The sequence below is a fragment of the Brienomyrus brachyistius genome, chromosome 18 (genome assembly GCF_023856365.1).
Source record: "Brienomyrus brachyistius isolate T26 chromosome 18, BBRACH_0.4, whole genome shotgun sequence".
In the NCBI taxonomy this organism is placed as follows: Eukaryota; Metazoa; Chordata; class Actinopteri; order Osteoglossiformes; family Mormyridae; genus Brienomyrus; species Brienomyrus brachyistius.
Window position 1 is genome coordinate 19288092 of NC_064550.1, and position 27464 is coordinate 19315555.

A 27464-nucleotide genomic window follows, 5' to 3' on the forward strand; every position below is an offset into this window, starting at 1 on the left:
TTTATGGGTGACATCACCCCCTTTGCCTCCAAAACAACGCTGTCATGCAGGGCCTGCTTCCCTGCCAGCGAGCTGCGGCTGGAGCAGGAACCGACAAAAAGAGGAAGAGCAAAGACAATGACACAGTTACACACTGCCTTTGTGCCAGGAGGGGGGGGGTGATTTCATTCACTCCCCAGCCCCCCGCTCCCCACCACATCCCACTACCGGAGAGCGTGCTGGGCACGAGTTGGAAAAATAGGAGACAAAAATGGCACTGAGCAAACCCCCCCCCCCCCCCCGCATCCCCCACATTGGTTATCTCCCAGGGCCAGATGTCTGCTCTGTGAATCTTTTCCATCTCCTTAAGCACCATGCCTTAAGCACTAGAGGTGTCCTCTCTACTACTGGATCAGAAGTTATAATAATAATACTCCGTACTCCACATCCCCCAGCCAGAATCAAGCAGCTGCCACTCCAACTCCCACCCTCCTCCCCTCTCAGACAAAGCTTTTCCCCTGACATCACCTCCGTGACAGGCCATTGGCTGGATGAAGCTTGACACGAGTGACAGAGGGACCAGTAAGATTTCTTTAAAATGATGTAACTGTATCTCATTATCATTATTATTAAGCATATTAGCTGCTGCTCCAGCTGCAAGATTAGTTGTAGCAGTAGTAATGACATCACCCTTGAAAATGTATAAAGCGTTAGAACATACAAAGACCAGCCTATTAAAATATATAAAATTTCGTTTGCCGGCACTCAGAATAGGAATATTTTTAGCACAAAGAAAGGTCACTGCTTTTGTTATTGGTAGAAACTAGCTTACAGCAAGACAAGTCAATGTACAGTGGTTATTGTTGTAGTATTGCATTTTACTGTGGCATTATTGAATTCTGGAATCTGATTGGTCAAAAGCATGTTCATTAATTTTCCATAACCTGCCAGCCAGGTCTCAGTAATAAATCAATGCACTATTATAATAATTACTTAAAATTCCAGGTAAATCATGTTTTAAAATTAATGGAAAGGCATTTTTTTGCATTATTATTGCATTATTATCACAATAGTTACCTTATACTAAAATAATGTAATATGTTTTATATAAATATTTATAATCACTGTATGAAAATTATACTAGGTAACAAATCACTTTTTTTGTTGTACAATGAGCGCCGTAGGTGTGACGCATCTGTCCAATCGCAGCTGGTCCTCTTGGTGAAGGGGGGTTTGGGGTGGAGAGGGTCACGTCTGTCTGTATTGTTTCCCCTCTGATCTCGAGGAATTCTGGGTAATTGTCAGAGCAAGGCACCCTGGGCCATAGTTTTCTCTGCGCTTGGTACCGATGCAGCATCTAGGGAGGCGCGATACAAACTGCATTCCTCTGCAACGTATCATCAAGGCTGCAATTACACGCCGCGAACAGGCCAGCTGCAGCACAAATAGATGCGGCCGGCCACAAAGAAGCTTCCATTTCGGGATTAAATGACACAAACACACGCCCTCCCCCACCCCTTCATGGGAGAAAGATCCCAACGCAGGAAATCACAAAGTCGGCCAGACGTAGCGATACAGTGCAGTCAGCTCACAGCTCCACCGTCCACTTCCAGTAGCCGTTCTAGGTCCCTCTCTGATCCGACATCTACACCAGCGGCCAAAATTGTGGAGACACTTCCACTTTTTAGAGATTGCAGAACTTTATTCCAGTTACTCCAGTTACTTACTTAATCACCCAATGTATAATATTTGTAAGCATTCTTCGACCATTTATAAAAAAATGACTGCCAATATTCGTGTAGTAATTTTTAAAGCATGATGCCAAAAATGCTATACAATCCCACATTTTTAGCGTGTAAGATGACCTTGCCCCTTACTGGAGATGGAGGTGTGGTTGGGCATGAGAATGCGATACCTATGGGTGGCATGCTTACAGACTCTTATGTCATCGGCTGGCAGGCGAAGGTGGAAAGTTCAGGTTCAGAAAGGACAAATCCTGACCATGATTTTGTTTCAACCAACCAGTTGCGCATAAAGAGTCACATGCACAGAATACTGAACTGGTTGGTTGAATCAAAATCTTGGTCTGGATTTGTCCTTTCTGAACCGCCATCTCTGCTGGCAGGGCACACCTCCTGCTGAGGCCGGGGTTATGTACTTCTATGCATTATTCTTGGATACGCGGGGTTTTTGAATGACAGCCCTGCCGTGAATTCCAGCTGGAGCACTGAGGCACTGATTCAGTACTGTGGTCATTTTTGAGGCTGTAATCCTCTTAATTTCTAGCTGTCACTAATGCTCCCAGTTGCCAATTCGGTTTGCTGTTCCCCTTGAAAAGATGTAACAAATTAACAGTGTTTGTGACTGTATACATTTATTGGTTGGTCTCTTGGGAACAGCTTCATCGTGTTGCTGTGAAAATTCATATGTCAAATTGTGTTGCTCGGTGGGTTATGATGTTGTGTCTGTGAACAGAAGGTTACCAGTTTAAATCCCACTGTTGGCAGAGTGACTTCCTGTTGCAAACTTGATCAAAGTCCTTAAACCTTAATTCTCCGGGGATTGTCTGACCCCCCTATCGCATAAATGTTCATTACTTTGCATAAAAGGGCCTAGCAAAGAAATGCATGTAAAAGTGCTGTCAGCTGTTTTTTATATATGATACATAATGTTAGTTGGAAAGATAATAGACTGATATACTGCAGATTTAGCAATAAAAATTATTCAGTTACAATGCCCTAATTGCCCCAGCTTTAGAAGAACATTCTGTTTTATGGGTAATAATATACAATAATAATTATTCATAATAACAGGCCTGAGAATTAAGGCCTGTGGTTTGAGGCTTAGTCATTGGACCGTGAAAGCGAGATCCAAACTAGCCATCTGACTGACGCAAATCAGGCATCTGCAAGGTAGCATTTCAGGCAAACTGAGGGCCATCAGCGGGCGTATTTCTACTGCCCACAGGGCAAACGTCACACAGGAAACCAAGGAAAGCTGAATTTCTGCAGCGTTGGGCAGTTCGTTGCCCCGTCTGCCAGCACTCGGCACCAGGGTGTCCGTCTACGCAGCCGGACGAGAAGACAATCCCGCTTTAGAATGTCAAAGTTGGATTCTTATTATTTCGGATTTCATGCATTTTAATGTGCAGCAACAGGAACTTGCCGAGCTCTGCAAGCTGCATGCCCACTGAAGTCATTCCAGATTAAATGCCCCAAATGCTGGGTTGTGTAGCGCGTCCGTGGCATGTGTGAGATGGTTACAGCCTGTTTAGCTACATGGAACTCCCCCTCTGTGCCCCCTCCCCCCCCCAACCTAAGCCATTCCTAGGATTTTAGACCGATAATCAAGCAGGGTAATTCCAACGCCCTGCTTGGAAAATGCTAAGGAATGTCAGAGGCTGTTGATCGGCACTGATGAGTTATTTGAGGGGAGAGCCGGAAAGACCCCGGGAACCGGCAATCATCGGTGGAGATTCTGCAGCCCTGCCCTGCTCCCCTGACCGTACAAAAGCCACTTCCCCATAATGTATTTTAAGCTGACCCAGGTGCTATTTTTACCTGCAAGGATCACAGCAGCTTCATAACACACGAGCTATTTAAGGCATTATGACATCACATTACACCCTAACCAGACGTGTAAACACAAGAAAGAGGATTCAATGCATGTAATTAAGTTAAAAAAAATCTTCTATTGATTGTTTTAAGAGAACTAAATGTACCATTACATATCCACACTGTATTATTGTAATTCCTTTTGGATCTGTAATAAGAGCGATGCGCTGGTAAGAAGCGCATTTAAAGGGTCTGTTATTTAGCATCATCTGAATTGCATTCAGAAATAACCCGCTGAGATGTTGGCAGAGTTTGAAGGTGTTTTGCATTTCAGTGATATCTTCTTTACTTTTGCTAAATTGGACCAATGGGAAATGGACTCCGGCGCAGCCAAGCTGAGCTGTTCTAAGAATATTCTGCATGCAAAAACACAAGGAACGTTCTGGTACTGATTACCACACAAAGCAAATGAGAAGGTGTCTGGGCCCACGGGTGGGGGAGTAACTGGCCTTGGAGAACGGGGCAGGACACGCGCAGATGGTAACTCCACGGAGGACAAACAGGAAATAGAGTGGGCGGAGAGAGAAAAGACTACAAGAGAAAGGGACGGTCGCTTAGGGCCGGATCACGTGGAGGACTTCCTCCGCGGCCTGCAGAGCCTCAGCCTTTCCTTTGTGCCGAGGCCTGGGGTGGGGCAGGCCTCTGGAGGCTACACCCCTTGCAGCTGCCCCTCCATTCTGGAAGCGCTTTCGTGATGTGTGCTGGCTGCCCAGGAAATGAGTCAAAAGGATGCTGACAGACAACCTTCCAAGTGGCTGACCACAGATGAAGCCAAGGCAAGGACAGCGACTCACGCGGCTTAACGAGCGCCTCGTCAGCCACCTGGAGGCCTTCAAGTCCTGTGCTCTGGTTAGGGTATGACACCTAAACCGCTTTATTCCATGTGACGAGCACATGCCCAGCAGCGGCAGCAAACGGTAGAGAAAAGGGACACTGGACAGCTGCTGAGAGGAGGTGATATTGTGAGCATCAGCATCTCCGATTCTCACATATCCATCACCTGAAAAGTAAGAGCCCTGATAGATAGATAGATAGATAGATAGATAGATAGATAGATAGATAGATAGATAGATAGATAGACAGATAGATAGATAGATAGATAGATAGATAGATAATGTTGATGGTCTATCTAGATAGATAGATAGATAGATAGATAGATAGATAGATAGATAGATAGATAGATAGATAGATAATATTGATGGTCTATCTAGATAGATAGATAGATCATATTGATGGTCTATCTAGATAGATAGATAGATATTGATGGTCTAGATAGATAGATAGATAGATATTGATGATCTATCTAGATAGATAGATAGATAGATAGATAGATAGATAGATAGATAGATATTGATGGTCTAGATAGATAGATAATATTGATGGTCTAGATAGATAGATAGATAGATAGATAGATAGATAGATAGATAGATAGATATTGATGGTCTAGATAGATAGATAGATAGATAGATAGATAGATAGATAGACAGACAGATAATATTGATGGTCTAGATAGATAGATAGATAGATAATATTGATGGTCTAGATAGATAGATAGATAGATATTGATGGTCTAGATAGATAGATAATATTGATGATCTATCTAGATAGATAGATAGATAGATAGATAGATAGATAGATAGATAGATAGATAATATTGATGGTCTAGATAGATAGATAGATAGATATTGATGGTGTAGATAGATAGATAATATTGATGATCTATCTAGATAGATAGATAGATAGATAGATAGATAGATAGATAGATAGATAGATAGATAGATAGATAGATAATATTGATGGTACCTCCACCAGGAAATGTCTTATACCAGCTTCACCATGATTTCTAACATGTTCTAATTTTAAAAGATTGTGATGCTGTATTGTTTCGAAGAAGCATAAACAGTATTTTTACATGCATTGCAGATCACAGTTTCTTAGCACAACAGAGTTACAGTTAAAGCTGTTTCGCACGTTATGGTGTTAACCCACTTAAGGTGCAGCACCTGCACCACAGGAGGGCCCAGTGCCCCCCCCCCCCCCCCCCCCCCCCGCATCCCCCCCCACCCCACCGTGGGTCTCTGTCTTTCTTCCCATCTGCCATCCCCTCAGTAGCCTGGTTTGGCATGAGGTCCCTGCCCCGTTCAGCAGGCAGTTAGCCTTTCCCAGCGCTGTGGCCTAACAGCTGGAAGAACTCAGTGAGTCAGTCTTTCTCTTCATTCAGGCTAGGTGGGTGTGGTGGGTGTATTGTAGCGAAAGGTGGAGTGCATGAGTGGGGAGGTGATTTGGTGGTGGTGGTGTAAATGGGGGGGGGGGTCAGTCTGAGTACAATATTCCAGTACACAATTTGCCATGGCGCGCTGACTTTGGCGTGCAGCTCCCAGTGACACAGAACTCGTCAGGAATTCCAGGCCGCCCTGGGGTAGCACAAAAAGCTCCTTTCAGTGTGGGTAATCCCAGCAGAGGGAGTGGGGGTGGGCCTGGCTCTCTCCCAGTACACCTCAGTGAACAGCAGAGCTAGCCAGGAGGGCGGGGTGGGGGGGGGCATTCTGCTAGTCACCTGCACTCAATGGCTGAGTACAAAAACAGTTCAGAACCCAGACTACTGCAACCACCAGTACGGAAGTCAAAGGTTCTATCAGAAAGACGTATCCATGACTACCGAAGCCAAACATCCGATCAGGAGGAAGTAGCCATGGATACGGAAAGCAAAGGTCCTATGAGGTTAAAGTAGCCATGTATACTATAAATCCAAAGGTCCTATCAGATAAAAATTGCCCCGCATATTGAAGCCAAAAACCCAATGAAAATGCAGCTAGTAAGCTTCACTTGTTGTTACCCTTCTGCTGGAAATGGGGCCATTTAAAAACAACTGAGAGGTAAAACAAATCCGGCCTGTGGTAACATAATAGCTGCCGCCCAATATTATCTGCAGGAGCCAATGCGTATGTCTGAAAACAGGAAGAACTAAACAAAAGAGAGCAGGGCTAGACCACACCATCCCCTTCTCGTCTTTCACTCGCCTGTCTCTGTGGCATCAGGTTTCCTAATTCGTCACCCCCCCCCTCCATCTTTACCTTTTGGACAATGAGTATTTTGGTTTTCAGCGAGGAGGGGAGCAGTATCCCGACACTGGGGTCACCTGGGGTCGGGGGGGGGGGGGTGGTGTGGCGCATTCCCGTGTTCACCCCATCCCCGCCATCATCGTGGTAGTCATGCCGATGGGGTTCCTCAGCCCTTTCTCCAGCCTTTCCACAGTCCTTGACGCAAGTCTCCAAAAATAGCTGCAAGGTTTCTTCCGCGAATCCGAAAAGAACTAAAAATAAGGCGACACCAAGACCTGAGCCCTAAGTGATTCTGCTCCGGCGACCCCAAGGTCGAGGGATGATGTAGCGCGGTGCGGCATGACCTCGAACCCTGTCCACCATTTTTTAGGTTTCTCAGTCCAGGGTGATCATTTGGGAGCCGCAGGTAGGGAAGACGGCAGAAGAAAAGGTTTCTTCTTCTCCACCTGGAAGCAGCCAACGTCAGGTTGAGCAGCCAGGGCCGAGATCTCCTCCCGTAGCACAATGGCAGGCTTCTCCCTTCTCTACAGAATCCTGCGGTGTTACACAGCTCTCTTTCTCCCTGGCTGGCGACGGCGTGTGCCGAGCAGCTTCCCTCGATCTCTCCTCTCTGCCCTCCTCAGCGTTAGATGACAGCGTTCAGGCAGTGCGCGAGACAAGGTTGCCTCCTTACCATCGGCCCAGATATGCGGCCAGGCCTGCTGAGAACCAGGGCAGAATGGGGAGGGGAATTCCTCCCTGTCCAGCCAGCACTGCCCAGGACAGCGTTTGGGTGTGTGTGTATGTGTGCGTGTGTGTGCGTGTGTGTGTGTGTGTGTGTTTGTGCATGTCTCCAATCACAGAGGGAGGAAGTAAGAGCTGAGGAAAGCCCTCAAGGAAATCCATCCAAGCACCTCCTTCCCTGTCTCTGGTCAACTCTCTGCCACGCAAATGGGACCTTGTGCTCAGTGGTTCTACTTAATGACTAACCGAGTCTGGGGGGGCTTCTTTCGATGATGCCGACTTGTGGCCTCGCCTGCACTGTCAGTGGCTAGTGCGTTACCACGGCAGCGTGACTGTAAACACCAGTAAAAACCCAGTGCGGTCCAACAAGGGGCGCCGGCCAGTATCCCCTAGGAGGTCCGACACTGACAAAAGCTTAAAATAACTTTGAGGCAGTTTTGGAAACACCCAAAGTATTTCTGAGAACAGGGCTGAGGACAGATGCATCTGCCGGCGAAGATTCCAAATAGGAAACATTCGGTGTTGGTTAGAGACCAAAAAAATGATTTTCCTTCTCTGTTTTTTCTGGAGAAAAAAAAGACTGAAAGGCAAAATAAAGAGAGGAAAACGAAAGAGGAAACAAAGGGGATGAGGCTGATCCGGACCCTTGCTGACCCGCGTATGCAGATGCTGACTGGGTTTCTCAGCTGATACAAGTCCTGCCAACCCCCCCCCCCCCCCCCCGGGGGCCCCCATCTATACCAGCGACAGACGGCTTCGTCTGTCTCGTTCTGGGAACTGATTCATTTAAATGAAGGTCTGGAAGGCGGCAGGAAATGCTCGCGGATATTTGGCTTCTCTCGTGACGGAAAAGCTCGATCCGGAGACATTGGGCCAGAATCTGTCCTCACACACGCTTTACATTCCTGCAACTTTTTCCCCTACTTTTCAAATTTGTTCATCGCTGCGAATGTCCAGTCTTCAATGCCATTCTCTGTTATATTTTCCTCTGTAAGCCCATTGTCTGTCTGAACGCAGCTTAAATTGTAGTCAGCTTTGACCGTGTGGCGTGCCGATGCATTACATGTCAGCCCTGACATGTTAATGGAATAAACACGACTGACTGATCAACTCTTGTCAAGGTACAAGGATAAGAATTGAACATGCAGGGCTTTAATGCTTCTCGGGAATGAGAACAAGGCAATCGATGGTCTACAAACACTGCGGCTGTCTCTCTCGTGGACCCACGCTCCCACTGCATGCTGGGAAAGGAGGCGGAACTCAGAAAACAAATGTCTGATTTATTAAGGCCAGAGGAGCGCCTTGGCCTCCCATCCTCAGCTGATCAACTGACCATGGACACCATTTCTGTGCCCTCCAGTGCTTTTTTGAGTTGATGGGAGTCGGCAAACATGCGATCTGTCAAGATCTATCCCAGAAGTCTGTGAGAAATCGCTCAGCCAATCACAGCTGGGGATGTGGGGTCTGTGGCTGTCCGCTACAGACCAGCAAGAACATAAGTAAAGATAAGATTTAAATGTAAAGGAACCACTGGAGTGAAATCTGAGATACATGTCACACATCGATTTATATCCTTTGCATTGTTCTGCCCATAGCGATAATTTGAACAACAATGGAAGAAACTTCAGGGTCCAACTGAAGGAAACAAACAAGATTTCCAAATACAATGCAATCCCAAACACATAAATACACAAAGCCATTGCCAAACACCAAATACACAAATTGCAATTATCCGCACTTATCACCGGCTTAAATCCAGATTAGTATCCATTAAGACTCAGTGCCATTAAGACTGAATGGTGCACAATTCGCCAGCCCGAATGAACAGGCGATAACGGAGTATGTTACCTGCAAGCAGCCGTCCAATCACAGGCAGAAATGAAGGGTTCAATCCAGTCACAGTCTATGCCAATACAGAAAAGTAACGAATGACAGGCGTCCCGTGAGACAGTAGAAAAACAGCGATGTGTGTTCGGCTTCCTTTCCTACAGCTGCGATTCTCTCCCCCGTCCGTCCTCGGGCAGGGGGAAATCAAACAAAAGGATGAGCCTCGGATAGAGATGGGGTAGGGACGGCCTCCCCTCTTTCTCTCTCTCTCCTTCCCTCCCTCCCTCCCTCTCTCTCTCCATCGTTCGGATCAGACACAAGGCGGCCTTTATTCCCGGGCTGAAGAAATCCAGGGTTTGCTCAGAAACTGGACGAGGTTCCCAGCCAGAACTTACGACGACGTTATTCTCTCGGACGGAGGAGTGGAACAATAAACAAGAAGCTTAAATATAGGCAAGGTTTTCAACTTTTTTTTTTTTCTCCGGTGGAGACGTGTGCCGTGGTTCCGAGGGGAATTCTCTGGCTCAGCGGACCCCTACCCCCACACACCCCCCCCCCACCCCCCCCGCAGCAGTGTTGGCTGCAGGTGCTTTAGTCTCACTAACCCTCTGTCTTCTCTGCTTCCAAATCACAGGTGTTTGCGCCCCCACCCGCCCCCCCCCAGGCAGATATCGCAGCAAGTTCTTCCAGTCGTTTCTCAAATCCAGCCTTTGATGAAAGAGTGGGGGCAGTACAAGGGGTCTCTCTCTCTCTCTCTCTCTGCTTCCTTCCTCTCTCTTTCTTCCTCTCCTCCGTCAGTCCACTGTGTCAAACCAGGGGCCCAGGAAGGTGCCTTATACCCAGACTCACTTTTACGACGTGGCGTGTGAAGCGTCCTGGAAAAATCCAGGCTATGGCCGTGTAACAGACCAAGAAAGCAGCGTCACACTAAGCCGAAAACACCATCTGTGGCAGCATTTGTGAATTTAGCATTCAGGAGTTAAAAACAGAAAAGGCTCGGCCAGCGCGAGAGATTCTTTTAACTTTTTTCGAGGCGAAATTGCATGCTGCTGTTGTTGTTGGACGGACAGCCCCAGCTGTCTTAATGGCTTCAAGCTGCGGTGAGTTCGGTCCAATCCAACGGTCTGTCCCACCGGTTCTGCTGTAAATAAAGGCAATGCAGACGCCCTCATGTGTGTAAATATGTCTTGCTAAGTGGATTTTTGGTAAGATGGGTGGAAAGTTGCTGAGCAGCATCCAACTCATGGGAAAGGTTTCAGAAGAGAGGAACATGCTGACCCAAGAAGAACTGAGTTAAAAAAGACATAATTAGTAAGAGTAATGCAGTCACTGAGAATAATAGACCTTAAACGCTTCAAGGCCGAGACGATTCAAGGGTTTTTGTAAGGTGGGGGATATAAGAGAGAGGTAAGGAGCGTGTGATGATTATAGCATGTTGCTACACCCACCACATGACAAACCACCTCAGGGATGAGAACCTGAGTGCAGCCATGTGCTGGGAGATACCTCAGCAGCACACTAGTCTGAATGGACCAGTGTGAGTGACAATCCTGCCGCCAAGCCCCGAGTTTTTCCCTGTAAGGTGGAGGACCTCCTTATAGGGCTGGATGTAGATTAACATCACAGCCAGGACAAAGCAATTTCAAGTTAAGGGCTTTGCTGAAGGGCCCAACAGAGTAGAATCACTCTAGGCATTCACGGGATTCAAACCAACAACCTTTCAATTGCTGGCACAGACCCCTTAGCTTCAGAGCCACCATTCCGGCCTATGTGAGGGGTCATAACTGATACAGAAGGGCCAACCTCGACATATTTTATGACATATTTTGAATTGGTGAGTGATGCTGAGAGCCAATCAGCTTCCAGCTGGGACCAGCACTCCTGAAGCCCCGCCGCAGTATACGCCCCCCTGTGTCAAGGTGTGTGCATTGCCCCTTCTTGCCAAGGAAATTTGTAGAAGCTCAGATGTGGAAGAGTAACAATAAATGAGGAAGTATCTGCTTCCATGTCATTATAGTAACCCGGTCATTTGTCCTGCCCATTTGCATTGTGGGCTACAGGAGGCCTTGACCTCTTCTGTGTGTCCAAAGTCTACCGAAATGACTGGCTCCACTCCTGGCGAGTGTCGCTCACTTTAAATGAATAAATATCAGCACGCATTGCCGAGGCAGGGAACTTGGAGGCTCTCCCAGGGAAAGCGGTTGGAAGACGGATGGACGGGCATATTGCAATGCTGGCGCAGGACTCGCATCACATTCAGGCTGTACCCTAAATTATACCCTGCTGTATATCTGAAGCAGTACGTTCAGGACAAGTCGCCAGAATGGTCTCCTATAGTTCACAAAATGTCAAAAATAATGAGGTAAAAGAGGACTTGTGCTTTTGGCATATTACTTGACAGGTTATAAGAAATAAACAAAGTAATAAAAGAATACAAAGCTCCTACGCTGTACATAAGGCCGATGAAGCTTTTAAGTTCACGTGCTGAGGTCGTCTCAGGACAGAAATGAGTGGGATGTGATATATCCTCTTGAAACGTATCTTTGGTTACTGCTCTCTGGTTCAGCTGTAACAAAAGACAATAACATGTAGCTCAGCTAAGCACACGTGTGTCTCTGCTCTGAGATCTGTGGTTAGGGGCTAATAAAGCCTTTCTGGCCGCTTTCCCCCCTAAGCTCGGCTTGACTTTATCTGTGGATTGATAGAAATAAAAGTAAGACCTTCGCTGCACATGAACGACTCATACGAAAGAGCCTGAAATGAAAGTTACCAGATTGCAGTTTACTGAAATGGAAGCAAATGAGACACGAGTTACTGAAATGGAAGCAAATGAGATGCGAGTTACTGAAATGGAAGCAAATGAGATGCGAGTTACTGAAATGGAAGCAAATGAGACACGAGTTACTGAAATGGAAGCAAATGAGACGCGAGTTACTGAAATGGAAGCAAATGAGATGCGAGTTACTGAAATGGAAGCAAATGAGATGCGAGTTACTGAAATGGAAGCAAATGAGATGCGAGTTACTGAAATGGAAGCAAATGAGATGCGAGTTACTGAAATGGAAGCAAATGAGACATGAGTTACTGAAATGGAAGCAAATGAGACACGAGTTACTGAAATGGAATGCACTGAAATGCACATTTCTCAATTACAAATTACTGCTGGTCTCCCGGCCGTAATAGGAAGCCTGCCTTTCATCTTTCCCATTTTGACACGCTGCTTATTGCGTTTTGCTGCTACCGAATGTATGTTTTTTTTCTAATTTAATGCTATGTTCTCTTAAAGATGACAGGTGTCTCGGCATGGGGCGACATCGCCAATCACCTCCAGCTTTGCATGTCCCAACTTCTCTCTGTGCCTCTGCGTTAATTGATACAGAGAGACCAACTTTATCTTTATCAAGTTATATGTTTTGATTCGGCAAGTAACAGGGGAGGGGGCAATCTGAGGGCCAATCAAGTTTCAGCTGGGGCTAGTGCCAGCTGTATACACCCCCGTGGTCCCCCCTTTGGCCCAAAAATAATCCAGCTGATTTCATTACTGTTGAGTGCTCTGTGATCGACTGGCACAGCCTATGATGAGCTAGTTTACTTGGTAGTTGATTGGTGTGCCCTGTGCTTCCCTGGGATAGGTGTAAATCACAAACAGACAAAGCACCACCGTTCACCACCATGAATCATCAACAGGATGGAATGATTAATTCTGTTCTCATTTCAATGATCAGTGTCACAACAGTGGATGTGTTGCAGGTGAGTAAAGTTGTGTGAAACCTTTGGTCACTGTACAACTGTAGAACTGTAGAGCATATTTCTACCCATGTCATACTGACGGTCAATAAGCATAACTCAGTACATATCCGACCCAGGTCACACTAACAGCTTATTCATGTAATCCAGTGCGTGAATCCCATCTGTTTAACAGTGACAGCCTCTGAATGTAACTCATTGTACGTCCTGTTTGTGTCACTTTCACAGCCCGTGAGCGTGACTCTAAAAATAAAAGTAAGGCTTTCAAAATCCAAATTCACGTTTGTCACATACCAATCGCACACAATACGACCTGCAGTGAAATGTTATTTTTCGACACGTCATGAAATGAAGCACAACGGTGGCATACAAATGCTGCAGGGTTATACCGGGTCACATAAAAGAAAGACACAGGGGAATCTAACATCTCAGGGGTTCTTTAATCGGAAAGCCGGGACGATGGAATATAGCTTTATCAGTTAAAGACCGTGACATGGCATTTTTTCACCTACAGTGCTTGTGAATAAGGACAAATTACTAATTTTATTTCCCTTCAAGGCAAATTGTTTATAACTGACAGCTCACAAGCCCGAACTGAGGCTTCTGCCTCCAGATCATATTGCAGTACAGCACACTACTGTCCTCTAGTGGCAAAGGTTGGAAGAGCTTCACACTGTTTTCACAACGCCTCACAACTGCAGAAGGCAGTCCAAGTGAAATGTTAAAAATATATATTTACAGTACTATGCAAAGGTCTTAGGCAGCTAAAGAAAATGATGTTGGAATGACCTTTATGTTGGTGTGAAACTGCGTTATTATGCCTGTGAAAGTGTGCTAGCTTTCCCATTTCAAAACCTCTGCTAAAATCACCCCAGTACTTCCAGCGGCCATACGGTATACCCATGTATTTTTAGCACACCTCGTATAGCTAATCGATATTTCGCTGACTTTTTAAAAATCGTTAAGTCAATTAATTAAGTGAGTTGGTGGTGAAATTTAATAAATACATGGAATTGCTGAGATGCCTCTGAGGGAAGGTTTGGTAACTGAAGCGGTGCTCATCTAGCCATCCAACTAGATATCAGTAACGTTTAGAGGAACAGAAGACATTTTTACTAGTTTTTATTGTTGCCCTTAATTTGCATATGTTCTAATGTAAAATAGTTTTTTGTTCTGAGTAAATGTCCATTTACTACCCAGATAAATAGTTTTCCACATTAGACTGCCTCTGACTTTTTTACAGTCTTACTAATGTACTGTGCTCCCATATTCCACATTTCAAAATAAAAGTTTCTTTCAAAATAAAAGACTGAAAACTCATGTTACACCTGTGCCCTAAAACCTTTGCACAGTGCTGTATACCTATTTTTTTGCTGACATCCCCTATGGCTACCCTAGTGAATATTGGAAAAACTATATGTTTTCATTTCAGCTCCAGTCAGAATTCGGAGTGAAAGCTATAATCAGCATCACTATTCAGTGAGGCTTTGCACCCACACAAACCAGCATGTCTAGACCGCAGTGTTGTGGTGTGACACGGAAGTAAAGGACACAGCTTAAAAGACCAGTAACAGAGTCAACAATAAGAATTACTCCCTGTGAATTTGAACATATAATTCCCCTGTAAAAAAAAAAAAGCTTTTGACTTGCACAATGATGCCCAGATACTGGCCATCATGCTAATAAAGAGAGAAGAATCTCCTATGTTTGCCGAGCGAGAGGAAGAAACTTTTCACACAGACCCTAAGAATGTTTCCTCTTAGATGATCTACAGATGCCCAGTCAGGGACCATCCACAAAGTGGCCTTTGCTGTGAAGCGTTAGTATGAGGCAATGGGTCAAAAGGTGACAAGAATGGTCAATTTTTTTTACCATGACCCCTTAAGGCGTCCCAGCATGTGCAAAAAGCTCGCAAGTGATCTTTGCTTTTCTCATTGGGATTCTTTCTCACGCCTTGGTGAGCAGGCAGAATGGCAGTGTGACCCCCTTTGACTTTCCTGAAGAATTTACTGCCCCGAAAGCCCCAAAACACACCTCCAGTGACTAGCATTGTTGGCGTTGAGTGTTTTTCAGTTCCCTTGATTGTAAAGGGTTTTAACACAGACTGTTAGTCCCCATGCTGCCCCCATCTGCTCAACTACTGAAATAACACCCTTTGCATCTGTTTACATTTGCTTACATCTGTTTACCCTTTAAGCACGGACGGCATCTCCATGCACTAATTTCCCACTGTTATGTACTGTGTAATTGTTTGTCCAATTACTAGCATTTGTTACGTCATGGTAGGTAGTAAATATAGCTAGTAATCATCCCTCTGTCGCCCCTCCCCTTAAATTATTGATAATCATACAAGAATCTTCCTTTGCACTACGGAAATTGTCCGTAGCTCTGTAATGTCTGTCTTGTCTTAAATGCTGCACCACGGATCCAGGAGGGACGCCATTTTGTTTCTCTGTGTTCCGTTCATGGCTGGGATGACAATAATCCTTTACCTGACTTGACTTGACTTACCCAAGAATAAGACAAACGATTCACATTACGTCCGTCAAACTAGCCATTTACCCGGTATTCGGAATTTTAGAGTGACTTCAGACTTGTGACAGTATAGCACATTTCACAAGAAATCTATAGTGATGTAATGGTGTGATAGATGGACGACGACTGGGGACGCGTCAGAAGTCACTTTGCTGGCTAACTGGAGCTTCTCCGCTTACAAGTATTAGGGATGAATAAGTTGACCCCCCCCCCCCAGCACTTCCACCTATTCACAGAACAAGAAAGAACCTCACACTTCCTAACTGCTGATCACCGGGTTGCCGCCGAATGGCCTTAAGGCTGAAATTTCGCCCATGTCAGACTGTACACCTCTGCTGTTTTTCTCAATGGAAAAACCGGCTCATCACAGGCACAAAGACTGGACTCTGTTCTCATGTGCTGGTCGTGGGTAAGCAGAGATTTGGTGGGCTGCAGGATAGTCTGCTTCTAATCTCTTCAGTAACCCCTCTCCGCAATAAAACCACATAGCTGGACCTGTTCCTATAAATTGATTCTTTATAAGGGACCTAACTGCATAACAACTTTCTGGGAAAATAGAAAACCTCTGGATCTATTTCTTAGCAGGTAACATCCCCATGAATACCACACTTCATGACGCGTCGCGAGAAAATAACCACCTACAGCCCAGGACTGGTGGGCTAGAGGATTGGGGATATGACTGAGCCCACAGAAAGAAGCAGGGCATTGACGTTAAAACGAAACACAACAAACGCTTTTAAAAGTGAGTAACATAATACAGGGTCTTGCTTTAAGCTACGCCTATTTAGAAATAGCTAAAAAAAAGTAAAAAAGTAGCTACAGAATTAATAGGGTCAGAGACGGATGTAGAAAACCAGCTGAGGAGTTAAGAGCTTTAACGTGTTGTTTTGAACTTCAGATTTGGGGAAAAGCAGGACTGAGTCTTATAAGATCATCATGCCAGTCTGCAGATCATAGTCATTACGATAGATGTGTTGTTTGCTATGAAAATGCATTTGGAAATGAATCTATCCCAGAAATGAACGCGAGCACGGCGAGGCAGAACCTACCTGGAATCTGACCTTCTTCAGTGTCATCATGGTCCGCGGGTCTACAATCCGTCTCAGGGTATCTACCAAGTTCCTGGTCCCTGACGCATGCCCAAGAGTGAGGGCAGCGCCTCTGTCCAGAAGATCACAAGCCACCAGCTCTCCACACCTGGACCGCCTAGTAGGTCATGCCAGCTGCTACCCCACCTAGTGCACTCTGGGAGCCGCGGTTCGCTTTGTGCCGGCGACACTCTGGAAACGGACCACGGGAGTGAGGAGGTCGCTGCTCCTGCCAGCCTGTCCTGTTGTTCCTGCTCTGCTCCCAGTTCCCTCCTGCTTTCATAGACCATACCTCACAAAGCCCGGCTCAGGACTGAACAAGCTGCCCATTCATTAGGAAAACAGAAAACGACGCCCACCCCCCTCTGCCCCTCCCTCACCCCAAATAAGGACTTTGCCCACAGGCTGATGGTAAATTCTTCTAAATCCTATACTTCTTTCTCTGGGGTTAAAGACTAATCCAAAATATTGTACTTGCCATTTTTCAGATTCCTCCACTATCATTCTCTCCCTCCATTACAATCAATAATGAGCAGATGAGAGAATGTCTCTTAGTCGTTTGCATATAGGTGCTCCCTCGTGTAAAGATCAGGTCAGAGCAGATAAAATCCCCCCTCCTCAATTTGCTCTGCATTAGTGGTCAACATGAAAATCTCCCAAACTCACTCAGTCCATTTTCTGTTGTTTGAGTTGAGACCTGAAGTCAGGCTTCTTCATATGTTACAGTACTGGCAACCAAAGCTTGCTCAGTCCTGATGTGATCACGCAAGTCCACGGATTTTTTTTGGGAAACAGATCCAGTGGACAGAGTGAATTTTGAAAGTTAGTCAATTGTTTCTAATGAAAAAGAGTTTAAATACCATTGTCTTGCCTTAACGATCTCCTGTATGTATTAGAGCCACTGACAGCCAGAAAAAAATTCCCTGTGTGTGTGTGAACATTTTTGTAAAATAAAGCAGATTCTAATTTATTTTACTGGTTGAATTAGAGGTTGGGGGCATCGACCGGTTGACTCTCTATAGCAAACCCCCCCACCCCGGTTTGAGAAACTGGGAAGAGTCAGCACAACAAAAAATATATGCGAGTGTAGCATGACCCCTAGTCAGCTTCCTCTTTTTTGCTGGCTGCATCAGCATCTTAATATATTTTAAAACATAAGGAACAAGTATGAGGATGTGGTGACCCATTCTCACAGCGGCTTCACACCTCCAGGCTTGTAGGTTTGTTTGATGCTTGAATGAATGAATGAATGAATGAATGAATGAATGCCGCCCTTTTCAAGCTCCCCAAAGTGCTGCTCCCCAACCGCCAACCGCGTAGGCCTTGCTCTGGCACTGTGTGTGGTTAGAGTTAGGCTGTGGTTCAAACAAATTGTAGAAAATCCCCCCCCCCCCCCCCGATCGTCTATCCTTTGGTGGAGTTTCATCCTGTCTAGGGCATGCTCTGTCCTGGGATAGGCTCCAGGTTCATAGCAACTCTGAGGAAGGCAGAAAACAAATCTAAATACAGTCAGTACCGGGGCTAAGAGAGACTTATGGACTTATGAACGGACTGCCATTAAGCCTATTATATAAAAAATTGAGTTAGTGTGTTTCATAGTAACAAACACACACAGTGCTTTGCGACACTCATGGAAACTGTTCATCAGTTCAAGGTGCAGTACAGTACCGTACGCAGTTACTTTGTTATTACTGTGTTATTATTGTTACGATTTATTTATGAATTCGACCGAAAGACAGATTTAGGGAACAGATCGTGTTCGTAACCTGAGGACCGCCGCTATGGAGACAGAAATTTCCTTATGTACGTTACACAGAGCTTGTGTTGGCTTGGCTGAGTATAGCAATAGTTTATATCTGCAATTTTAGTCACGTCAACATTTTTTTTTCTACATGAAGACGTGTTCCCTCACCAACTAAAGATATCTCTCTCAAGCTGGATCGTCTGCTTCATTTAGACACCTTGCGAACGGACATGTAAGCAGTCATGTCACAGTAATCAAATTTAATCATGCTATTTTGCAACCAGTACAATTTAGAGAAGGGGCCCATCTTTTCCTGTAGTTATGCATAAATATCTTTCGGTTTAATAAAAGACCCGCCTGATTCAGAGACCAAGTGTGTTCTATGTTGTACAGACGGTGTTTAGCATTTTAGGTCCAGTAGCTACAAATCCAGACCAGGATTTTGTTTCTACCAACCAATTAGAGCAGGGGTGGCCAATCTTACCCGCAAAGGTGTATGCGGGTTTCCGTTGCAACTTCCTAATCAGATTACTAATTAGAGACCTGATTGGCTGAAGAGTCCTCACACCTGGGTTTGAACATATGACCTACAGGTTACCCCAAAAATCTGCACACACCGATAGAAACAAAATCTTGGTCTGGATTTGTAGCTTCTGGATCTGAAATGCCCAGCAGTGTTAATAGATTGAAAAACAGTAATCTTGAGGATCTCCAGATAGTCGACATTTTATCTTCCGACACATCTGTACCGGGTATTTGGTGAGTATGATTGGCCGGGAGATGGGATGGAGGAAATATATGGACTGGCACAGGGTCCTTAGGGACTGGGTTTGGAAACACTAGTACAGGGCTTCCTAAGAATCAAAGGTATTAACTCAGCAAAGGATCGACTCTGCTGAGAGGCTCGGGCACTTGGGCCACTTCCACCAAAAACAACATAGACGAGCTTCGTCGGGAGCCTGCAGAAGACGTCCAGCCTTCAGCCGATGCCCAAAGCCAGGACGACATACGAGAAGGTGAGACTGGTGCCCACACGACCAGAACAAACCACACAGACACAGCTTAACTATCAGATTTTATTATTACAGCTATTATCATTTTTACTTTGGAATGTTATTTATAATTTCCCATTATCTCTCATACGGTTACAAAAATTTCAAAATAACCTTCGGCGTCCTCCAACGCCCCCTACCTACAGTCCTAACCCCGAAGAATTCTCAAAACAAACAAACAAAACAGTATTCATTTGGTTCCTCAAACTAGGCTGATAACCAGGACTAACAAAGACAGTTCTGAACACAGATCAAGTGAGGGCTGTTTGCTTACGTGAACTGGCATGTAATGGGGGGGGGGGGGGATGCTTTGCCACTCTAGGGCTAGGAGTCAAATTACAACTAAATCCTTTCACATTGATTTCTCTGGATGAATCATTCCTGTGTAGTTATGCATTTTGAAATGATTTTTGAGGACTTCAAGCCCATACAATCATGTATAAAACAGGCTAGCCAAATAAACAGCAGTCATTTTCTCTGTGACTTCTTGGGAATTAAGAGCACATTCGTGACAAACCTTCAAGCCATTTCGAAAGCATGTACAGTAACCAAGGAAATCGAAGTGTGTCAGCTAAGGCTGGGAGAGGACTCCCAGTGTACATGGCACGACTCCATTTCCTTCACACAAACTGTACTGTTGGTAGAAATTCCCACTGGTGGGGCGGGTGGGGGTGGGGCGATGGTGGTGGTGGTGTTTTTAGAGCGAATTTGCAACCAGACCACACCTGTCAGGCAATTCAAGCAAATCATTGATGAAATCTGACTGACAGGCACACCAGCCAATCAGGGTGCACGGGGGCTTGGGGCTCAACTCTATGAGACTCATTCAAGGAAGAAAAAACACACATCTCAAATGCCTGACCGAGCGACTGCTGTTCGGTCAGTTAAATTAAACATGGTATCACATGACAGTTGGGGGGGGGGGGGGGGGGAGATAGGATTGATGACATGGCAGAGACACCAACACGGGGAAGCCTGATGGGTCACGGAGTAACCAATACCCCCAGGCGGAGAGAAAGCACTGCTCCCCAACAATAAAAGTAACTAAGAAAAATGGCTCCTGTAATTATACACCAGCGCAGAAATGTATCATGGAGATGCCACATTTAACAATTTAACTGAAGGGCAGTGTCTAACTTGTATGATTTTTATTTATTATATTATATATATATATATAAAAGAGCATCCTTCAACCCCCCCGATGACGACAGATTTGGGCACAATGGGAGGACCCTCTGTTTCTCTGAACCTGCGAGTGTTTGGCAGCATGAGGGACATGCCGTATGCAGAGGTGGTATTTATAGTAGTGTACGAGAGATCAGAGCCCATCACACAGGCCAGGCACACGGTCCGCTGCGGCCCGTCGCTCACGGCAGGAAGTGCACCCCCGCCACCCCACATGACCGCGGGGCTCGTGTTACCGCCCAGCATCCGCTGTTACTTTGACAGTTCGGGTGACGTTTTGATCGCTAATGCAGATGTGTTGCCCCCACATGCCACCGTCACTAATATCTATCCTATTCCCTCCCCCCCACAAACAATCCCCTCTTTGCTGATACAGCACATTCTCCTTCTTCCTGAGTTTCTTTCTTTTTTCTTCTTTAAATCCTCCACCCCCAACATTGTATAAAGGTACAAACACACCCAACACAGCACACCATGGAGAAGCCACCTTGTGAAACACAGCTCCCCATGGGCAAACTGCATCAGAACAGGCCAATATCACTTTCTGCTTGCTGGTTCCGTTCCGCCCAGTTCCAGATCCACCCCCCTCCCCTCCCCCACCCCCACTCCCACGGTGTCTCTTTTACAGTATCTCATACTTGTCGACCACCAGCGACGTCTCTATGGAGAACCTCACAGGGCTGTCCCCGTCGACTTGAGACACTTTGGAAACCTGTCAGAGACAAAGGTGTTGGAGATGAAGACTGATCCAGTGATTTCTGGTGATGGACAGAACCGACGGCCTGCACTGCGGTTCACTGGGTCAGACGCACTCACCTGGATGTCGCAGTAATTTGCCTTGGAGACAAAGGAAACATTGATGGGGAAGAAGTCACCAGGCTGTCCGGCTACACTGAATTCCAGGCTGCCCGTCTTGTTCTTGATGTCAATGACAGGTAGACACCATTCCAGAATGTTCCGCCGACTATCGTGGCGATACTCTCCGTCCAGGTCCCCAATGACGGGAGCTCCTACACCCGAACTGCGGGGGGGGGAATGAACTTCATTCACACCTCAAAAGACAAACCAATGAAACCTGTAGTTTGATGAAATCAACAATCTTAATACTCACGGCACAGGGATGGCAATGACGATGTCGTTGAGCTCCAGACCCTCCTCCTGCAGTTCGTATTCGATGTTCACGTCACAACCAGTGCCACTCTCAGAGGGCCAACAGTTTACTAGAGGAGAGAGAGATTATCTGGAATATCTACACTTCAGAGTGCTGGTAACAAACCGCAGGTGTGAGCGGAGCCCCAACGAATCAGAGCATTTTGTTTATTTATTCAGCAGCTGCTTTTTTCCCAGCAGGGTCATACAGACCCCTGAGGTTTAAGGGCCTCGATCAAGATCCCAAGTGACATCACTCTAGCTACCCCGGGATTTGAACCGGCAGCTGATTACAGGCACAGCATCTTAATCCAAAGCCACACACTGCCCATGAGTGAGTAAGGCTGGACTGTCCACAGACACACCAAGTGTCCACACAGAAAACCTACCAATGACATGTCTAGCATTAGCCGTGAGCTAATCCCAGTAACCAGGGTCTCTCCAATTACTGCCAACCAACCTGTCAGCTATATTGTTTTTTTGTTCAGTGCCGTGGCGCAGTGGCTAGCGCTGCAATGTCATAGCAAGAAGGTCCTGGGTTCGTGTTCAGACGCTCTCCCTGCATTCGTGTGGGTTTTCACCGGAGGCTCCAGTTTCCTCTCACGGTCCAAAAGCGTGCAGGATAGGTTGATTGGTGAGCCTAAGTTGACCCTGTAGGTGTGAGTGTGCGTCCTGCGGTGTGCTGGCGACTGTCCAGGGTTGGTTCCTGCCCGCGTCCTTTGTCGTCCCCCCCCCGACCCCAGTTGGAATTAATTGGTTTCAGAAGATGGATGGGAGCTCAAAGCACTACGGTTGAGGTTTTGGTTCCAAAAATTGGAGATCCAAGCACCTAGCAGAGATTTTGCAGGGGGTACAGAGAGTATAATCAGCTCATCTCCTTGGCCAAGTCAGTGTAGGTGCAGGCAGGTGTGAACACGTTTGGGTCAGGTGCCTCCGTCCAACACCCAGTTATTACAATGTGTTGGGAGGCATTGGGAGGCACGCAGACGGGCAGCAAGTCCACTGGACTGTGGTGAGGAATGTGATGCAACAGAACGCACCGACCCAAGAATGGACAAAACGCAGTGCAGAAATGCCTTTCGGCTCACTGGCAAGACCTGCTGATCCACAGCGGTCCTGCCAGTCCGTCAGACACAATGGGGGGGGGGGGGGGGGGGACTCACTCGTGAGAGGAATGAGGGACTCATCTGTGGTCTGTAACCTCCACTTCAGCACCCCAACATCACTGTGGAGGGGGAAGGACTTGTCTGGGTTCTTTAGCCCGATCACCGACTCCGCTGTGAAGAGCTTCTTGTCCACATTGGGGTGGGTCTACATTGGGAGGACAGCTGGGATCAATCTACTCTGTGGGGAGAATCTTATAGCAGGAAGTCACATGACAAACGCCCCATGTATCTACCCAGCATAAGCTGAAGTCATCACCACCCCTCGCGAAAACCCACCTGCAGCTGCATGCCCTTCTTGTCATTGTTGCTGACTTGGAGGCGGATGCGACCGTTCTTCTCATCCGACACCCTCAGGGTGATCATGCCCAGGATCTCCATGTTCTGGACGCCCCCATCCCGCCCGCAGGTCAGGGAGATCTTCTCCTCGACCCGCATGTGCACGCTGATGCCCCAAACCCAACACACAGCAAAATCAGCTTCACATCGCCCCCCAACACAGATCTCCACCTTGGCCTCACCCAAATTCACAGAGCCAACTCTCGACAGATGAGAACACCTAACCATAGTTAGCATGTGTATTTTTCCCCCACCAACAGTCTATTACTATTAATTCTGTTACACGCAACACACAGAGCTATACAGAAAACTGGCCTCGACCAGAATAGCGGCCCTGTAAACAGCTATAAACAACCGTTAGCAACTGAGGACATAAGAAAAAGCCTGATGCATCTGACCACTTTAAGCTTCAGTGAAAATTCAGATGGCTCCAGATCGAAAGCAAAAAATAAAAGTATTCTCCTATACTTGTCCGATGATGCCATCGGTGCAGTTTTTCAGTCGACGGAACAAAAGGCGTGAGCAGGCGCATCCTAAAACTGTCACATGGCCAAGAGGAGAGCAAACGAAAAGAACCTTGTCACCGTTGACCAATCTTCATTTACCTCTCTGTGTTGACTGGGGCGGCCAAGACTTTGGAGGCTTCCGAGAGCTTCCTCCCTGTGCCGGGCGTGATGATGTTCTCCCCTTCAGACTTAAGCTTGTCCACAAAGTCATCTACTTCCTTCCCCCTGGCACCCAACTTTAGGGCCTTACTGGGACCAGTTGGTCTGTGTGAAACAGGGCTTCTGTGAAACTACAGCCCATTCCAGACCCACTCTTTATTGAAAACTTTCACACACAGGCCATCGGCACTACGCATCTACCGAAACAAGATCACCACGTACCTCATGGGTGCCGGTGTCACCTTCGGTTTCTCGGGCTCGATGAGGGTATCTGTGATGATAGAGCCGGCGTTGGCACCTGTCATCCCCGAGCTACCGAATCCCCCAAAGCCTGGCGCCTTCTTCCCGGAACGTTCCGCATCGCGACGGGCCTGCTGCAGCTCCTTCGCCTTCCGTCGCATCTCCGCCTTTGCCTCACGTTCCTGAGTCTGTCAGATAAGAGCAGAGGACTGCCATATCAAAACCGGGTCAAGGTCCTCTGATTTAAGCAACAAGTCATAGGTCTAGGGTTGAATACGCCAACAGGCTAGAAATGAAAGCCAAGTAGCATATATTAGATGGGACGTGAACGTCTAACCAATTGTCATATGCAACGGTAAGGACTCAAGGGTATGGTGACCCACCTCCCGGACTGCACGGAACACCTTCTCCTCATGAGAGTCCATCTCAGTGAAGGTGCGGATCTGAGCCAGGTTGACGTTCTCCCGGTATCCTAGTGCCACAATCTCATCAAAGGCGAAGATGACGTCGAAACAGTGCTCCGAGATCTCACTCTCCTCCAGCACCCTGCAGTACTCCGGTATCTGCAGAAGACACGCAAGGACATCATTAGGGACTTCTGCTCAGAATGGGTATGAACACTCATGCCCCTCACTAAATCAACAAATATACAGTGGAGAGAGCCAGCTGCTTTAGGGTCCAAGGAGTCGACAGTCCCGGTCAATGCACCCTTCTGCAGTAATCAAAACAGCAAGTAACGAAGACATCAGCGCCTGTTTTTCCAGATCAAAAAGGTCTGGCATTTCACCCACATATCAAGGAATTTCTATCATGGTTAGTATCCTGACTGGCGGCATCACTGCTTGCTATGGGAATTGTACTACTCAATCGCAAACCCTTGGCACGGAGTTGTGAGAGACAGTACAGACTATTGCTGGTAATGATCCACCTAACATCCAAGAGACGTACACAAAGTGGTTGCCTTAGGAAAGTCAGGTCTTTCCATAAGGGCACTAATCCTCCCACCTCCAACTAAGCCATTACTCCTGCCATCAGGGAAGAGTGACTGGAACACCGACTCAGAGAAACAGACTAATAATCTCTACCTGTAGTTAGTACAGCTACTCAACGGCTGATCAGGCTGCTAATATGGACACTTAGCACATTTTTTTTCTCCAAACCATTCAGTGTAGTACTGAGCAACATACTTAAGCAGACTTACTCCAATCTACTCACCTCGTTGCATAAATGGGTCAGTTTTAAACTCAGTTTGGACAAGAGTTTAATAAAACCCCACATCTGCAGGACCGGGCAGAAGCGCCCATTTTAAATCCTGGATCCATGAACATTCATATTCTCTGGTAGAAATCAGGAGAAACCACAGCCGTACCAGAACCCGCAGATGACCCCGAAACGACATCCCTACCACACGGGAGAAGAGCCGGAGGGTCTCCAGATCTTCAAGGATGTTGCTGTTCTTGGTGGTGATCAGCACCATGTAGAGTTTCTCCAGGGGCTGGTAGACGTATCGCACGCTCTCCGTCTCCACGAAGGTGTGCTGCTTGCCCGTGTTCATGAGCTTGGGGAAGGCGGCCAGGAGGCCCTCGATGCGCGTGCGGGTCATCTCCACGAACTGCCGTGACACGATGGCCTTGCCTGCCTTGGTGCACACTGCTGCTGCCAAAAGCACCTGGGCAACAGGTGGAAGGAAAGGTGCATTTGTGAATGTGCGACGGGTACCAGTCCCAGTCGGCGTGTTAGCGGGGCGGATTTCCTTCACTTGTTGACTGCACTCGAGAATCCGCTAGTCAGCAGAGATAACCAATCTGTCTAGTTGAAGGCTTACTTACATACTATGACACCATCAGCGACCGTACCGATTGAGCTTCTGGTTAACCCGATACAGACCGATCTGTACAGCAGCGTCATACCGATAAAACAGGTTGTCAGTCCTCCTAGTCACCGATTAGTCATTATTTACATTTTTAAATAAACTGCGGCGGGCCGTCTTAAGGGTCAATACGCTAAACGCTGGCCTCCTATGCGAGCTACGGCGATGGGCTGTACCCAGGGACGGTCAACCCTACAGGCGATATAGGCGGCCGTCTAGGGCGCCGACTTCTGAGGGGGCGCCGATTTGCCTGCCAATTTGCCATGGAGGGGTGGGGCGCCGGCGGTGATGGTCGCCTAGGGCGCCACATTGGTTAGGACTGGCACTGGCTTACCGATCCGATCCGAGCCGAACCGAAAGACGTCGGCGGCACGCAGACAGCAAGACGATCCACAAACGCAGCCCTTAACATTAAAGGCGTCGGCGGAGTACCCATATAAATAATCAATTCATATTATATTATATCTTTCTGCCCGTCTCCAAATCATGATCATCACCATCGTTACTATCGCTCTCGAATACAGCCGCAGAAACCGGAACAAGAAAGACTCGACGGCTCGCTTTTCCCTATTACGCTCATAGGCTTGAGCCCCGGGCGCAGACAATCACCATTTTCAGTCCGACTGCTCCGGTTCTTGGCTGCGGTGGTCCAGCTCAGTCTGTCGAGGCGAGCCCCCGCCGAAAAGAAGCTGTCTGCTATCCGTTATCCGCCGTGCCCTGAACCCTGCGTCTCACTAACTGCAGCTCCAATATGGCAGCGGCCACGTCTTCAACCGGAAGCGACTGCGCGAGGGGCTGGACTGGGGCTGCACGTGTGCATGGACAGGGCGCAGGAGCCTAAGACCTAAAAAAAAAAACACGCCCAGAAATTGTATTTTAATGCCACGGTGTCCCCCAACTTTTCACTTTAATTCTAATAAAGTATAACAAGAGACACACGCCATGAACTTGCTCTCATTTGCCTTAGTACCACTACTGTAATGTTTTGCTCTGAAATGTTTCATAAATAGTGATTACAACGAATGAAACCCATAAAGGAAACGAACCGATGTCAAAATAAACCACGTCATCTCAGTCCAAAAATCCTATCAGTCTATGTTCTTCGTGAATATATAGCACTAATTCTGTCCGATGTCATCCATAATAACCAACGTGACACTTCGATCTATTATGGGCAAAGTACATTCGACTTTAAACAGACATATTAATAATAATTTTATTTATTTTGTATTAAATGTTGTCCCTTGGTTTGTTTGGATGTAGTATTTTTATGTAGAGAAAACAAGTAGTTGTGGTATAATCTTTACTTTCACACGTATTTCCTATGTGTTACCATATTTTCATTAAACCAATATGATAAGTTCGTAGTAATTTATATTCTTTAGATGATTTATCCGATTGCTTGTTGTGTCTTGCTTTCACAGTTGAAGGAAAACTGCGATCCTGTTTAGTCTACGGTCGTTTCTGCAAGGTCGCACTGAC

General features: G+C 46.7%; 2 protein-coding genes across 7 annotated transcripts in view; both read right to left on the minus strand.

The window, feature by feature from the left end:
- Positions 1-16882, minus strand: part of LOC125712851 (pleckstrin homology-like domain family B member 1) — a 75874-nt gene extending 58992 nt beyond the window's left edge. Inside the window, exon 1 of one of the 6 annotated variants that reach the window (XM_048983349.1) lies at positions 16537-16882. In XM_048983349.1, coding sequence (XP_048839306.1) covers positions 16537-16566 — 30 coding nt within the window. In that variant the 5' untranslated portion in view covers positions 16567-16882. Of the gene's footprint in view, positions 1-6667; positions 7366-9226; positions 9450-16536 lie in introns of those variants that run through there. The other 5 variants (XM_048983352.1, XM_048983351.1, XM_048983354.1 and 2 more) reach the window with 5 other exon arrangements.
- A 2499-nt stretch (positions 16883-19381) lies between these two features.
- On the minus strand, positions 19382-26774 carry LOC125712833 (coatomer subunit delta-like). The gene is made up of 10 exons (XM_048983329.1): positions 26592-26774; positions 25518-25781; positions 24496-24675; positions 24095-24300; positions 23813-23977; positions 23148-23313; positions 22869-23016; positions 21668-21776; positions 21373-21577; positions 19382-21268 (listed from the first exon to the last, which is right to left on the minus strand). The coding sequence occupies exons 1-10, from the start codon at positions 26592-26594 to the stop codon at positions 21179-21181; spliced, it is 1536 nt and encodes a 511-aa protein (XP_048839286.1). The 5' UTR covers positions 26595-26774; the 3' UTR covers positions 19382-21178.
- Between the last annotated feature and the right edge of the window lie 690 nt (positions 26775-27464).

Excerpts from the sequence above, each read along its gene's own strand:
- LOC125712833 (XM_048983329.1), bottom strand. Across the intron at positions 21,777-22,868 it reads GTCCCTCATTCCTCTCACGA|TAAACTGTTGGCCCTCTGAG; the intron begins GTGAGTCCCCCC and ends TCTCTCCTCTAG. Across the intron at positions 21,578-21,667 it reads GTCATTGCCATCCCTGTGCC|TTCGGGTGTAGGAGCTCCCG; the intron begins GTGAGTATTAAG and ends CCCCCCCCGCAG.